General features: G+C 35.6%; 1 protein-coding gene across 1 annotated transcript in view; it reads right to left on the bottom strand.

The window, feature by feature from the left end:
• loxhd1b (lipoxygenase homology PLAT domains 1b) overlaps window positions 1-14,994 on the bottom strand; it is an 88,505-nt gene that overhangs the window by 45,162 nt on the left and 28,349 nt on the right. Inside the window, exons 11-17 of the mRNA XM_001920605.7 lie at window positions 9,610-9,696; window positions 9,401-9,536; window positions 8,869-9,023; window positions 6,364-6,524; window positions 6,202-6,278; window positions 4,972-5,168; window positions 3,049-3,241 (exon numbers count right to left, since the gene is read on the bottom strand). Of these exons, the coding sequence (XP_001920640.4) occupies window positions 3,049-3,241; window positions 4,972-5,168; window positions 6,202-6,278; window positions 6,364-6,524; window positions 8,869-9,023; window positions 9,401-9,536; window positions 9,610-9,696 (1,006 nt within the window). The remainder of the gene's footprint in view (window positions 1-3,048; window positions 3,242-4,971; window positions 5,169-6,201; window positions 6,279-6,363; window positions 6,525-8,868; window positions 9,024-9,400; window positions 9,537-9,609; window positions 9,697-14,994) is intronic.

Raw genomic sequence — 14,994 nt, forward strand, 5'->3', positions numbered from 1 at the left:
TGAGTGAAAGATTGAAGCAGTCCGCTGACTGCCTGGACCTGCTGTCTCGAGCGCATGGCTGTGTGTGCGTCTGTGTCTGTGTGGTCACGTGATGTGCATTTTCAGAGGTAGAGAGGAAGGAGGGCTGCTCAGAAATGCTACACGCCACTGTGGATGTCAAATCGTTGTCGTTCTAAAATGCCATTTAAAAACAAAGACAGTGTAAACAGGGCCGGAGTGTGTACTTTTCATCAGCGGATGCCGGTGTTCGATCGCGATGCCGGTGTTGTCTATCGGATGAACCGTAGGTAATACGTACATAGCAGAGCTTGCAAAACTGTTTTTTTTTTGTCGACAACACAAACGTTGTCAACATAACTCACTGGAAATCCAAAATGCTTACACACCGGCGACTTCATTGAAAGAGGAGAGGGTTTAAGCTCTGTCGACGGGTCTCCTGCTTCTGCAGTTTAACAAGCACTTCAACAAGCCTGTTTTTTTCACGCTTGGCAAGCCAAGCTGACGTGACATGGGGGCGTGGCAGCATCGACAATTCTGTTTTTTGATTCGATAATCGAAATTGAGCATAAATTTTGATCGAATTCGATGTGACACCCCTAATATATATATAAATATATATATATATATATATATATATATATATATATATATATATATATATATATATATATATATATATATATATATATATATGAATTTATTTTTTTATTTATTTATACAACAGTTCTGTTTGGTTTTAGAATCTAATTGGCTGATAGCTGTGCAATGTTCTGCAATATCAGGCACTCGTACAGCCTCCTCACCCTTCTGTATTACTCCGCCCACATAGAGTGACAGCAGATTAATAAACTCACTACAGTTTGACAAATATTGCAGCTGTTGGACAACATAGTGTACTTTTTCCGGCAAGGCTTTTTTAGCCAAGAATGTAGTTGTTTAGATTGCAACTATGCAGAGACCGCTTAATAAGCCCTTAGCGGGGAAAAAACCCAGCGTAATTTCTAGCTACAGCTGATCAAATCATTATTAAACTGGTAAGTGACTCTCTTTTGCACATTGTAGTGCTGTATTTATACCATAGAAATTGTAGTGTGTTAAGTGTGAGATGGGACTCACTGCAGACTAGTTCAGTGAACAGAAAGAAAGTAGAAATGCTGCATGGATTTAGCGTTTTTCCTTATCGCCAACACAACAGTAATCTGCAAGTTTTTGCGTTGGCTTATTCGGAGTTAACAATTGTGATCTCCCGATCACAACAAAAAGTACTGTGAAATCTCTGTAGACGGATGGCATTTCATGCTGTTCAGCCTTATCATCTTACAATGTGAGCAAAATCAGCTGTTTAGTCATCACTAGGGTTGTAACAATATACCGGTATGACGGTTTACCACGATTTGAACTTGCACGATTATCATACCATGAACAATTGCACATCAACGGTTTTAACCCTTAAAGACCGAGACAGCCGCCCGCGGCTAAAAATAAGTATTGCTATTAAATGTTTAATAACTTTTGATCCGCTGATCCGATTCATACAATTCAAAGATTGGCATAAAGAAGAGAATCTCAGCTTTCCAGTGATGTATCACATAACATTCGCGGACTTTCAGAGGCTCCGGAATCAGTGCGGTTACGTCATCAACATTTGACAACGCTGATTTGACAAAGAAACGCTCGTCACTGTGTCTCCGGACAAACCAGACATGATACATTGATGCATTGTCCCTCCTCCATGCCCAGATTGGTTCAAACTCGCTATATCACAACCAATAAGCATAGGTTTTGCTTTTGTTTGTGGACCAAGCTTTTTGAACAACACGGAATGAGAGATAGGCATACATTTATGCGCGGCTAAATAAAACGCAAAAAAAAAAGTTTTGCATGAAATAATTCTCATACTAAGTACTTTTGCATGCGCAGCAGCACAGAAACATGACAAAACAGTGACACAGCAAAGACGAACTGCTGCTCTTGCTGTTTTCAAAAGACGCAAATGAAGATGCAGCTGTTTGTCTGCATTGCATACAACCACATCCAAATCCATGCTGGCACATAGAACCTAAGGATGGTCCATATTGAATCTAGTTTCGTTATGTAACTATTTATAGTATAGTAAATATTTATATCTATTTTTTTACTGAGGATTTGCACCATGTTTTTTTGGACTTTATTTGGACTTTGACACATTATTTATTATTTTCTTATTTTTATTTGTTCATTGTAAGTGGTGTTGTTTATAGTAACTAAAAATATATTATTTGGAAAAAGTCAAATTTGCTTCACTGTTCTATTATTTTGTAACATTTGTAACATACCGTATACCGCGAAACCGTCAAACCGTGGTATTGTTTTAGACGATTATCATACCGTGAAAAATTCATACCGTTACAACCCTAGTCATCACTTTAGACATTATGCTAGAGAATCATTCAAACACTAGTTCTAAAGTGACGTTGGTGAATTAGTAACGGCTTCTACTGTTCTGATGTCAGCTGCAGATGTGAATGAACGGCGGAAGAAAGTAGTTCCTCATACAAAAGGGTTTTCAGACTCTCTGTGTTTGATTTTCTCTTTTATACACATGACTATGCTGTCGAACTGTTGTATAAACGCAAAATCACACGAGTAGCAGTGCCATATGGCTGTTTATCAACACTGGTGGGGCATGAAGGCACTTGGTCTCCCACCTATGCCAATATTATTATTGTTATTATTATTATTATTATTGTTATTATTATTATTATTATTATTATTATTATTATTATTACTACTACTCTGCGTGTTATATTACTTATATGTGTGTGTGTGTGTGTGTGTGTGTGTGTGTGTGTGTATATATATATATATATATATATATATATATATATATATATATATATATATATATATATATATATTCTTTTTATTAAATCAATTAATTTATCAGTCAGTCAGACTTATTTTTATTAAATAAATGAAGCTAATTTCATATTTGTTTTATATAAACTCATGATTAAAATTGTAAAAATAAATTAATTAAAAAAAATCTAATACAGTAGGAGTGTTTACATAGCTCAAAGTCCAGTGTTTCGCTGGGGTAAATCTCCACCTCCGTCTTCCCATCAGCCTCATCCTCACACAGCCAGCGGTGACTAGGGAACATGTAGTGCTTTCCGTGATTAGGAACCACAATCTGAACGCTGTCTAGAAACCAGCCGGCGCGCATGCCTTCATTCGAGTGTCCGATCAGGAGACGGTTGATCTGCAGATGAAACATTCAAGCATGATCATTAATTATTGTTATTTTCACATAAAACAAATCAAATGCATTCAATCATAACCATTATTTCATAGCTAAATTAATAATAATTACATTTAAATAAGAGTCTACATAAAAAATAAAAGCATCTGTAAACACTATATATAAGAAACCAGCTGAGATCTGCACTTTAGTTGCCAGTAATGCTGTAAAATTTACAAGTGCATTGTACATTAATAATTATGTTGGCTTGAGAAAGCCAACATACTGTTATGCTACTCTGTCCTTGAAAACAAACGTATCTGGCCGTTCATGCCACAAGGCCCAAATGTGGTCAAAATGTCCTTTTTACATTCAAGATTGTTGCTATATCTCCTCATGCCTATAAGACTTATTGTTTTTTTAATAAAAAATGTTAAATATAAAATTTTTATAATCCGGGCATTTAAAAAAATTATACAAGCCCCAAATTTGGCCAAAAGCTGTATTTAGATGTGTAATTTTGTTGCTTTATCTTTAAGGTTTATCAGACTTATAGTTTTCCAATTAATAATTTTTAAGCATTATTTTTCTTATAATATGGCAAGTTATTTTTGACTTAAAATCCATATTTTTACTGACATGGCAAGCCATTTTTGCATGTATTACCTTCACACTTATTAAGCATTGTATTTTCAAAAAAATACGGCAAGCCATTTTTACATAATGTTCATTCCCTTAGTCCCTTTATTAATCAGGGGTCGCCATAACGGAATGAACCGCCAACTTATCCAGCATTTGTTTTACACAGCGAATGCCCTTCCAGCCGCAACCCAACACCAGGAATACATAATGTTCAAGTCCAGTTTTTGACACTCATAAAGACTGTCATAGAAACATCGGGGTTGGTTAAGATCACTCAAGTTGCCAAGAAGCTTTGATGTATTATCACTAACCTGTCAAATGTCCCCATAGCAATAAAACAGTATAACCTAGCAACCATTTAAAAATAGCAATATCTCTACATCAGAACATCGTAGGGACCTGGGCATTGGCTTGTTTGACTCATGCTAGCAAATGGGACTTCCTGTGTACTATGCTTGGTAACAATGATAATGGAAGCCAAGTGCTAATAACGATTAGCTACATGCTATGAATGATTATCTAAATGCAATAACATATGCTAGAAATGCCTACTAAGTATTAGCATTCGATTAAACATGTACACGAGCATTGCCATTTAGCAACTGCTTAGCAACCACCTAACAATGCCATAATTGTTTTAGCAACTGCCTAGCAACCACTTAGCAACCGCCGCCGTGCTTCCTGCCAACTGCCATTCCCAGTCCTAGCGCAGTCACGTTGGCTTTCTCAAGCCAACATCAAAGTTTATCAATAAACCTTAGGTTATAGTTAACAGTTGTAATTGTTATTTTATAGTGCGTTTGTAAATTTTACAGCATTACTGGCAATTTTTACAGTATTACGGCAACATTAACAAGTGCACTTTAAATTATTAACAACTATAACTGTGCTGTAGTTTTACAGCACAATTTTACCTATTAATTTACAAGGCACGTTATTTTCACAGTATTTTTGTCGCCGGTGTAACTGTAATCTTTACAGTATCTTACAATGTGTATAGGTTCACTTTTAGGAAGCTTTCTAAATGAGACGCCAGGACAGTTGATGTTTTATTCATACAGCCCACAGATAATCATATTAAATATGAGTAATTATAATTTGTTCCCTACCTGTCCGATGTCTAAAGTGTCGAGGGTGAAGATGTCCACTCGTCCCACTTCAAAGTAATTGCGCAGATTATTGTCGGAGACGGCGAGCATCATTTTGCTGGTGTCTCCTTTCTCTCCGTACAACTTCACGAAAACTTTAGAGTCTGAACTTCCTCCGGTGACGTTGCCTGTTTTCACCGCGATGTGATAGCTGACGTCTGAAAACACACAGATATTCATATTTACATTAATGCATACAGTAAATGAGTCGACCGGGGGCGTAGGGGACATTTTAAAAGTGGGCGGACAGCTGAATGAAATCCAAAAGTGTGCATTCTTAATCACCTGTTTCTAATTGGTCTGTCTCTAAAAGTGAGGGGGACGTATGATTCTGCACGGTGGCTGAGTGGTTAGCATTGTGGCCTCACAGCAAAAAGGTCGCAGGTTCGAGTCCCGGTTAGTTGGCGTTTTTGTGTGGAGTTTGCATGTTCTCCCTGTGTTGCTGTGGGTTTCCTCCGGGTGCTCCGGTTTCCCTCAGAGTCCAAACACAAGCGCTATAGGGAAATTGATGAACTACATTGACCATAGTGTATGAATGTGTGTGTGTGTGTGTGTGTGTGTGTGTGTGTGTGTGTATGTGTGTGTTTCCCAGTACTGGGTTGCAGCTGGAAGGGCATCCGCTGTGTAAAACATATGCTGAAAAAGTTGGTGGTTCATTCCACTGTGGCGACCCCTAATAAATAAAGGGACTAATCCAAGGGAAAATTAATAGGTGAATGAATGAATGAAAATGCTTTGCTCTCCACCTCCTTTATTTAATCACAATGACTTCTGGGACTTCTAGAGCGAGTTTTGCACTCAAGTCAATACATCTTTGATATCAGGAATGCATCAGGGTTCTGTCACAGGCCCTCTATTCTTGCCAGACGGAATCTGCGGTCGTTTTTTGCCATTTCTGCACAGAATTTTTGGTAAAAATCTGTGGATTTCTGCAGAATTATTTTGGGAGTATCATAATTAAAACCTTAATATATGAACTTAAAAATAAAACCTTTTAAACTTTATTTATTGTTTAAAATGCAAATCCAATTAGATCCACTTTATTTGGTAAACAAAGCAAGTCTCTCATATAATATCTCTACTAAAAGACAGAAAATAGTCTAGTCGACATCGAAATCTAAAGTCGTTCAGTCCTTCGCTAGTGATAATAACTCATTACACTGATGCAGTCTGATGCTGTCTGAAACTCACTGTACAGTCTCTGTCCATCTGCAAACGGCTGCAGCTCTCGAACTATCTGTCCATCGTCTTCATTGCGGTCGAACCATCTGTGCAGGAAACACGGGCAAACATCAGTGGAGAACAGCTGGATTAACTCTTGATGTGTGTGTTGATGTTGACTGAGTGTGTAACCTGCTGCAGGGGAACTCCACAGCCTGGGATTCAGCCTGTCCTTCTTCACGGATAGTCACTTTATCCAGATACCATCCACAGCCTCCGCCCCGACCGTCATGACCGATACGAACCCTGCGCACCACCCCGATGGAGACCGCCTCGATGATGAACTCATCAGCCTGACGGAGACACACACACACAGAGACAAACAAACTCAAATATTGAGAGACACATACACACATACACAGACACACATACACACACAGAGGCAAACAGAGACACGCATACAGACACAACACAGAGAACACACACCGCTCAGATTAACAGTGCTCATTTTGATGGGGTTTCAGTCTTTGTCTTTTGACTAAATGAGATTTAGTTTAATTCCACTAAAGTTCAGAGGATTTGATTTGATTAGATCTACTCTATATTTAGTTGAATAAAATCTCACCAGTTTAAACATATTTATTTGCATTAATTAAATATAATTAATTAAACTGCAGTGAAGACTTTACTGAAGTTAAATCATCTAAATCCCCTAAATAATCCACCAGGGGGGTGAATAAAATAATCTCGTTTTTGGTTTGAAATGATACTATTTTACTCACTCCACTGGCAGATTATTTTAGCTTGTTTTAAGAAAAATCGATTACTTTTTTTGGTTGTCTAGACTCTAGAAAATGCTTCTTGATTTAAGAATTTGTAGATATTTGGACTAGAAAAACAAATTTTTGCAATGTATAAGGGACTAATTTAAAAAAAAAAAAATGAATAAAAATTTATAAAAAAAATTAAATAGAACAAATTATTCAGAAAATGTTATTAGAAATTTCAAATTTCAATTGGAAAATTTGAATTTAAAAACTTTGATTTAGAATATTTGAATTTGATTTGAAAATTTGAAATAAAACATTGAATTTAAAATTTAAAATTTGAAAATTTGAATGTGATTTGAAAATTTGAAATAAAACATTGAATTTAAAATTTGGAATTTGAAGATTTGAATTTGATTTGAAAATTTGAAATAAAACATTGAATTTAAAATTTGGAATTTGAAGATTTGAATTTGATTTGAAAATTTGAAATAAAACATTGAATTTAAAATTTGGAATTTGAAGATTTGAATTTGATTTGAAAATTTGAAATAAAACATTGAATTTAAAATTCGGAATTCGAAAATTTGAATTTGATTTAAAATTTGAAATAAAACATTACATTTAAAATTTGGAATTTGAAAAATTGAATTTGATTTTTACATTTTATTTAAATTAAAATATGATATATAAAAATTTGATTGACATTTTTAATTTGATTTGAATTTGGATAGAAAATTTGAAATTGTTTTTAAAACTTGAATTTCATTTGAAAATTTGACCTCAAAATTTGAATTTAATTTGAAAATTAAAATTCATAAATTCATTCATTTTCTTTTCGGCATAGTTCCTTTATTATTCTGGGGTCACCACAGCAGAATGAACCGCCAACTTATCCAGCATATGTTTTACGCTGCGGATGCCATTCCAGCTGCAATCACTAGGAAACATCCATACATACTCATTCACACTCATACACTATATCATAGCGCATGTGTTTGGACTGTGAGGGAAACCCGAACACCTGGAGAAAACCTACACCAACACGGAGATAACATGCAAACTCCACTCAGTTGAGGCTCGAACCAGTGACCTTCTTGCTGTGAGGCGATTGTGCTACCCACTGCGCCTCCGTGCAGCCCCCAAAAATGTTAATTTTATTTGAATTTGATTTGAAACTTTGAATTTGAAAATTTTAATTTGATTTGAAAATTTACATTTGATATGAACATTTTATTTGAAAATTTAAAATACATTTAATTTGAAAATTTTAATTAGAAAATTTTAATTTGATTTGAAAATGTAGATTTGATATTAACATTTTATTTGAAAATTTAAATTTGATTTAAAAACTTTAATTTGATTTGAAATTTTTATTTCGAAATTTGAATTGATTTGAAAATTTAAATTTGATTTGAGAATTTGATCTCAAAACTTGAATTTGAGTTTTAATTGAACTAGAAAATTTTATTGAAAATTTTAATTTGATTTGAAAATTTTAAGTTGATTTAAAAATTTTAATTTGAAAATTAAAATTTAAAAAAAAAATTTTGAACTTAGAATTTGAATTTGATGTGAAAGATTGAATTTAATTTTAAAATTTTAATTTGATTTAAAAACTTAAATTTTGATTTGAAAATGTAAATTTGAAAATTTAAATTTGATTTGAAAACTTGATTGAAAATTTTAATTTGATTAAAAAAATTAAAATAAAAAATTGTGTTTGAAAATTTAAATTTGATTTGAAAATTTACATTTGATATAAAACATTTATTTAAAAATTTAAATTTGATTTGAAAACTTTAATTTTATTTGAAAATGTGATCTTAAAGTTTGAATTTGATTTGAAAGTTTGAATTAGATATATATATATAAAAAAACTGAATTAGATTTGAAAATGTGCTCAGATTAGTTCAGAAAGGCCACTAACATTTCCCCTCTCGAACTTGTTGATGTTGTTCTTGCAGTTGATGAGGCTGCGGTCACCAGTGTCGCCCAGATCCCCGATCAGACACAGAAACACATGCGCATCCGTCCCGCTGCCGCTCACATCCCCTGTGTAGACGGTCACTCGATACTTCACCACTGCAGGACAACAACACACACACATTAGGGGCCATTCACACTAGAAGGAGAGCAACAATACAGACTTCTCACAGCTTGGTTAGGTTTTAGATCATGATTTCGGTACTGTTCAGTATATGATATGCTCTGTTCAGAATATGATGTGCTCAGTAAAAAACAGGACACTGTCAAATAAAAATCTACAAGCAAAGGCATGCATATATTCGAGAAATGCAAAGGCAGGCATATATTGTCTCAAAACAAACTTTTATTTGCAATTAAAAGTTAATGCAATTCATGCAATTAATCGTAATTATTCTTTGCCCTGCACAAATGCAATTCAATGCAATTTAATACAATGTAATTTAATGCAATACAATATATTATAATACGAGTACCAGGCAGTGGTTCAGCGATCAGCTCTCCTGTGGCCGGCAGCTCTCGCACCACCTCATTATCGTCCTCATTGGTGTCCAGCCAGCGTTCACATGGGAATTTAAACTTCTCCTTTGTGAGAGTTTTCATTATGGAAATCTATAATTAAGAGGATAATTTAGACAGGTAAAGGGTTAAAGACTGAATGCAGCTTTTATGGAGAAGCTCCTACTCGACTCAGATGCCAGCCGGCGAACGGATTCCTCTTCTCATGCCAGATACGCAGTTTGGTCAGTTTTCCCAAATCCGGCAGTTCGACCTGAAGCAAACGAGTGATGGATGAATTATTCAGTGCAGAATACAAACATTTAGCTGAAGATGGAGTTATTCACCCTTTTGTGAAATCTTACAGTTTTTCTCAGTGGCTTCGGTGCGTTTCTCACAACACCAGTGCATTTCTGCACAACAGTTAATGCATTTCTCAAAACAATTAGTGCAAACTGCAAAACCCAGCTGATAACCTGCAAAAGTGCGTCACTTGATCAAAATGGATAGTTCATATGTACTATCTGTACTATATGTACTAAAAGCAAGTATTCATATTAATGAAAGTGTCAGTGTCATCAAAATGAAAAGTCTTGACAGCATTGTTTATGAACAAGACAGTCAAATGGCTTAGTCATTTTTTCATTATGACAGTTTACTCTGGACATTTTTTCAATGAAGATTTTAGTGACACTTCCTGAAAATGCTCAAGACAGCTATTAGCACAGCCATTTGAAAACTATAGTCAGACATCACTGCATTTATTGAGGATATCTGAGTACAAGACACTGAATATGTATGTTTCACTTTTTTTTAACTGCATTTGCTCTTTACAATCCTAATTTACAGTACTCACAGTATTGTGCCAAAGTATAAATACACCCTTATTTACGACAAACATAAACTCCCTTTGGGTAGAGCTGTGCACAACTGTAAATAATATTGCAGTACATATTGAAACTGAACCTAAAACACACACAGGTCTGTAAATCATTTATGAAATCAATTTAGAAGACATTTTCAGGAACATTAAGATTTAATTTTTTTTCATAAAAATGCTCGACAGATTTTAACAACTAGTTCACCATTTTTGTATGTAATGATTTAAGTAATGAAATGAGGACTGTTAGTTTTATATGGAGTGACGATTCAGCATTCACAAGTTTAGTTAATTTTGACAGACATGACATGAGCAAATAGCAGAGAGTTGTATGAAAGCAGTTGATGCATGTCCAAAAGCATTTGCAATTTGCTGGAAGGAATGAAAAACTGCTACTATGATGTGCACAAATGACTAATTGTTTTGAGAAATGTTTTAACTGTTGTGCAAATGTAAATAGTGCTGTGAGAAATGCACCAAAGCCACTGAGAAAAATCATATTTTTTTTTATTTCCCATGAGGACAAACTATTTAACACAGTATTTCCTATTATACAGAGAAAGTTATATATTTATATATATATATATATATATATATTTTTTTTTTTTTTTTTGTATTATATATATCAGAGGTCGCATTAAACGAATATTTTCCGTCATTGATGGATTTTTTTCAGCAGTGATAGAAAAATCTGAAGGTGATCCTTCATTTTGACAGATTATGCTGAGGGTGATCTACTGTAATTTGTAACTGTAATTCCCTCTCTTCTCCAGCTGATGGCGACTGCCCTTGTTTTGTCTCCTCTTTGTCACCGCTGTGTACAGTTGCAAAAATTTCACAGCAGCTGAGTGTGAGAAGTTTCTTTAAACGGCCAAATAGTTGTGATATTATTAATAAAGGTGAAAAAAGAGGACGTGATGCAGTGGACGATGAAGAACAAACAGACAAAGATCCTCCGTCGCCGACAGCTGTTGTTACGGGCCAACCAAGCGGCAACAAGGAGGTCAGGTGGTTTGGAGTGCGTTGTGAGCACCATGCTCTACCGAATGCAGAGCTATCGCAAAAGATGGTTGTTTGATGGGGATAATTAGTTTGCATGGTGGACGAGGATGTTTTAATTTATGTTACTTGAGTGTGAATAGGTTTGCGGCTGGAAGGCCATTAGCTGTGTAGAACATTAGTATTTCTGAAGCCATACATTGTTTTTTAACAGAGGACCACAATGGAAATAAGCCCAGGGCTTTATTGTGTTTTTATCCTCAACAGTTTTTTTAACAAAGTGTATGAAATACTTTTTGTACAGTTTGTCTAAAGTCTGTCAAATAAAATTCAATTCAATTCAATTCAATCCACATTCAGAAAATCCAGCAAACTTCTGATCACTTTCTTAGGAGAAATGTTTCACTGCAAAATGCTGGCTGAAGTAACGCTACCCAGATAGCAGGTAGTAATTGGCCTGAGCTCGTCTGCCCTTCGGCGCCTCCGGCTCCGACTCGGCATCGGCAAGTGTTATCCAGGCCGAGTATGGCCCGCAGCTCGCTCCCGTACATGCGTTTGTGATGCGGCTGTAAAGCACTGGCCCGATTCCTGTTAACCATATCTGGCCCGAGTCTGTCAGTAGATTCCGGGCCGCTTCTGGCAATGACTCTCCAGTGTGACAGCAAAACACGGCTTCAGCCTCCAGAACAAATTTACAACTGTGACGAGAAGTCGACTTTCCGAGGCAAAGACACAGAATTTAATGTCAATTGCCTCTGCATCAGTGTCTCTTGATGCGTTTGATGACGCACAGGCAAGCACCCAGCTCAGGTCGACGCAGGAGGAAGATATGAGTTAAGGCTGATATGAGTTATTGTTCATTTGTCAAATAAATAAATTAATAATTTAGCCTATATGCTCGTCGTGCAAGTTCATTATTAAAATATGAATGAAAAAAGCAATTAGAAAATATGTAAATTAATTGGCGGTCAATAATAGATTATGACGGAATTTTTACAACCCTCTCCGTCAAAATGACGGACAATGACAAAGTCTAACGCGACCTCTGAGATATATATATGTATATGCATATATGTGTGTGTGTGTGTGTGTGAATATACAGACAGTATTTAGCATAAATGTGTACACCCCCTTTTGTAAATGAATATTTGTATACATGTTTTTAGTGAAAATAGATTTAATGATTCAGTAAATAATTCTGGTGTATTTATAAAATAAAAAAATACTAAAAAAAACTATAAAAGTCAATGGCTAATTTTTGCTATTCTTCAAAATATCTCTGATGGTGAGTAAATTATGATGACAGAATTTTCGATTTGCGTGAACTGAACCTTTAAATGCAAATTGAAGTGTTTACTTTAATGCCTTAAAGACAGACAGGAGCATTATTTTTCTTCAGTTTTGCCTTCAGCAAGTGAAATACATGCTCAATCGGATTCAGATCAGGTGATTGACTTGGCCATGTAAGAATGGGTTTTAACCACAGCGGTTCGAACTGTAGTTCTGCCGAGTGACTAAAAACTTCAAGAGATTCAAATTGACCAATCAACATCATATATAATCATATCAGTAAAGCCCCCAAAGTCCACACACCAGGTCCTGATCTAATCAGTATCTGCCTTTGGAATTTGTGTGAGCCTTCTTTGGTGAAAAAGATTATATAAACAAATCCACATGATAATTTTCATTCCAACAGGCATTGCATAACACTCCACTTTTTTTCCTTCAAAAACTCTTTGGTTGCTTTTGCAGTATTCTTTGGCTCATTCTCCATCAGCACTATGAAGCGCCGTCTAATCAATAATACTGAGGTCTGAAGCATTTGGCTGAATATGAGCAGAACATATTGCCTGAAACACTTCAGAACTCATCCTGCTGCTTTTGTCAGCATCACATCATCAATATGTACAGTTCAATAAGTAAACAGTTCAATGTGGTGCAGTGAATGTGCAAATTTTTGCACTGTTTAACATTTGCACGTTTAAAATTTGCACATTCACTGCACCACATTGAACTGTTTACTTATTGAACTGTACATACCCACTGCATATGGGCATTTGTAATTATGTACACACCCACCATACATATACACTTGTAATCATGCTTATTTATCTGCATACTACTGATTATTAATAGTCCTGCACATATATTCATATATTGTAACATATACACTTGTTATCATGTTTATCTATCTGCACACTACTGATTATTAGTAGCAACCTGCACATATATTCATATATTGTAAATCTGTTCATAGCTTATACAACCTGTATATAATGTTGATAGTACATCCATCTGTAAATATCACCATAGTTTTCTATAACTGCACTTTATAACTTATTCCTGTATCCTGCACTTGCTGCTATTGCACTGCTGGTTAGACCTAAACTGCATTTCGTTGCATTGTACTTGTACATGTGTAATGACAATAAAGTTGAATCTAATCTAATCTAATAAATACAAGAGAAGCAGTTCCACTGACAGCCATACATGCCCACGCCATGACACTACTACCACCATGCTTCACTGCTTAGGCTCATGAGCAGTTCCTCTCCATCTCCATACTCTTCTCTTCACATCACTCTGGTACAAGTTGATCTTGATCTCATCTGTCCAGAGGATGTTGTTCCAGCACTGTGAAGGCTTTTTCAGAACACTAAGCCTACCTGTTTTTGAGGCTCACCAATGGTTTACATCTTGTGGTGAACCCTCTGTATTCACTCCGGTGAAGTCTTCTCTTGATTGTAGACTCTGACACACATACATCGACCTCCTGGAGAGTGTTCTTGATCCCGTCAAATGTTGTGAAGGGCGTTTTCTTCACCAGGGAAAGAATTCACAGTTGTTTTCCGTGGTTTTCCGGGTCGCTTGGTGTTGCTGAGTTCACTGGTGGGTTCTTTCTTTTTAAGAATGCTCCACACTGTTGTTTTGGCCTGATGTCTCTGCTATCTCTCTCTGATGGGTTTGTTCTGTGTTTTTAGCCCAATGAGGGCTGGCTTGACTGATAGTGACAGCTCTTTGGATCTCATCTTGAGAGTTGACAGTAACAGATAGCAAATAGCGCACTCGAAATGAACTCGGGACGTTTTGTCTGCTCATTGTAATTGGGAGAATACGGGAATAACACACACCTGGCCATAAAACAGCTTTGAAGCCAATTGTCCAATTACTTTTGGACCCTTAACAAGCGGGAGGCACCTGATTTGGATGTAAATACCCTCAAATTAAAGCTGCCAGTCAGCAGGTAAAGCACATCTTATTTGTTTCATTTCAAATCCATTGTGTTGGTGTATACAGCCAAACATGTTAGAATTCTGGTGATGTCCAAATACTTACGGGCCTAACTGTATATATAATTTATTTGTTAATAACAGTTATAATCTGTTAATTGTCTGTTATAAATTATTGTGTGATTCACAAGTGTTTTTCAACTTTGGATGTTGAAAGTTCAACTCTACAGTTTAACAAAGTGACTTGTATTGACATTTTTTAAAATAATATAATGTATAAGAAACAATGCATTGAGAAATAAGTTTGTAATATAAAAGAAAATGTAAACTGGCATTTTTGTAGCATAATAAACAATGCCAACCCAGACAATATATTACTTATGCTATATATCCCTTATATTACTTATGCTGATGATACCCAGCTATACCTCTCTTTTCACCCTGATGATCCTTCGGTTCCAGC

Source organism: Danio rerio, chromosome 8, assembly GCF_049306965.1.
Source record: "Danio rerio strain Tuebingen ecotype United States chromosome 8, GRCz12tu, whole genome shotgun sequence".
Classification (NCBI taxonomy): domain Eukaryota; kingdom Metazoa; phylum Chordata; class Actinopteri; order Cypriniformes; family Danionidae; genus Danio; species Danio rerio.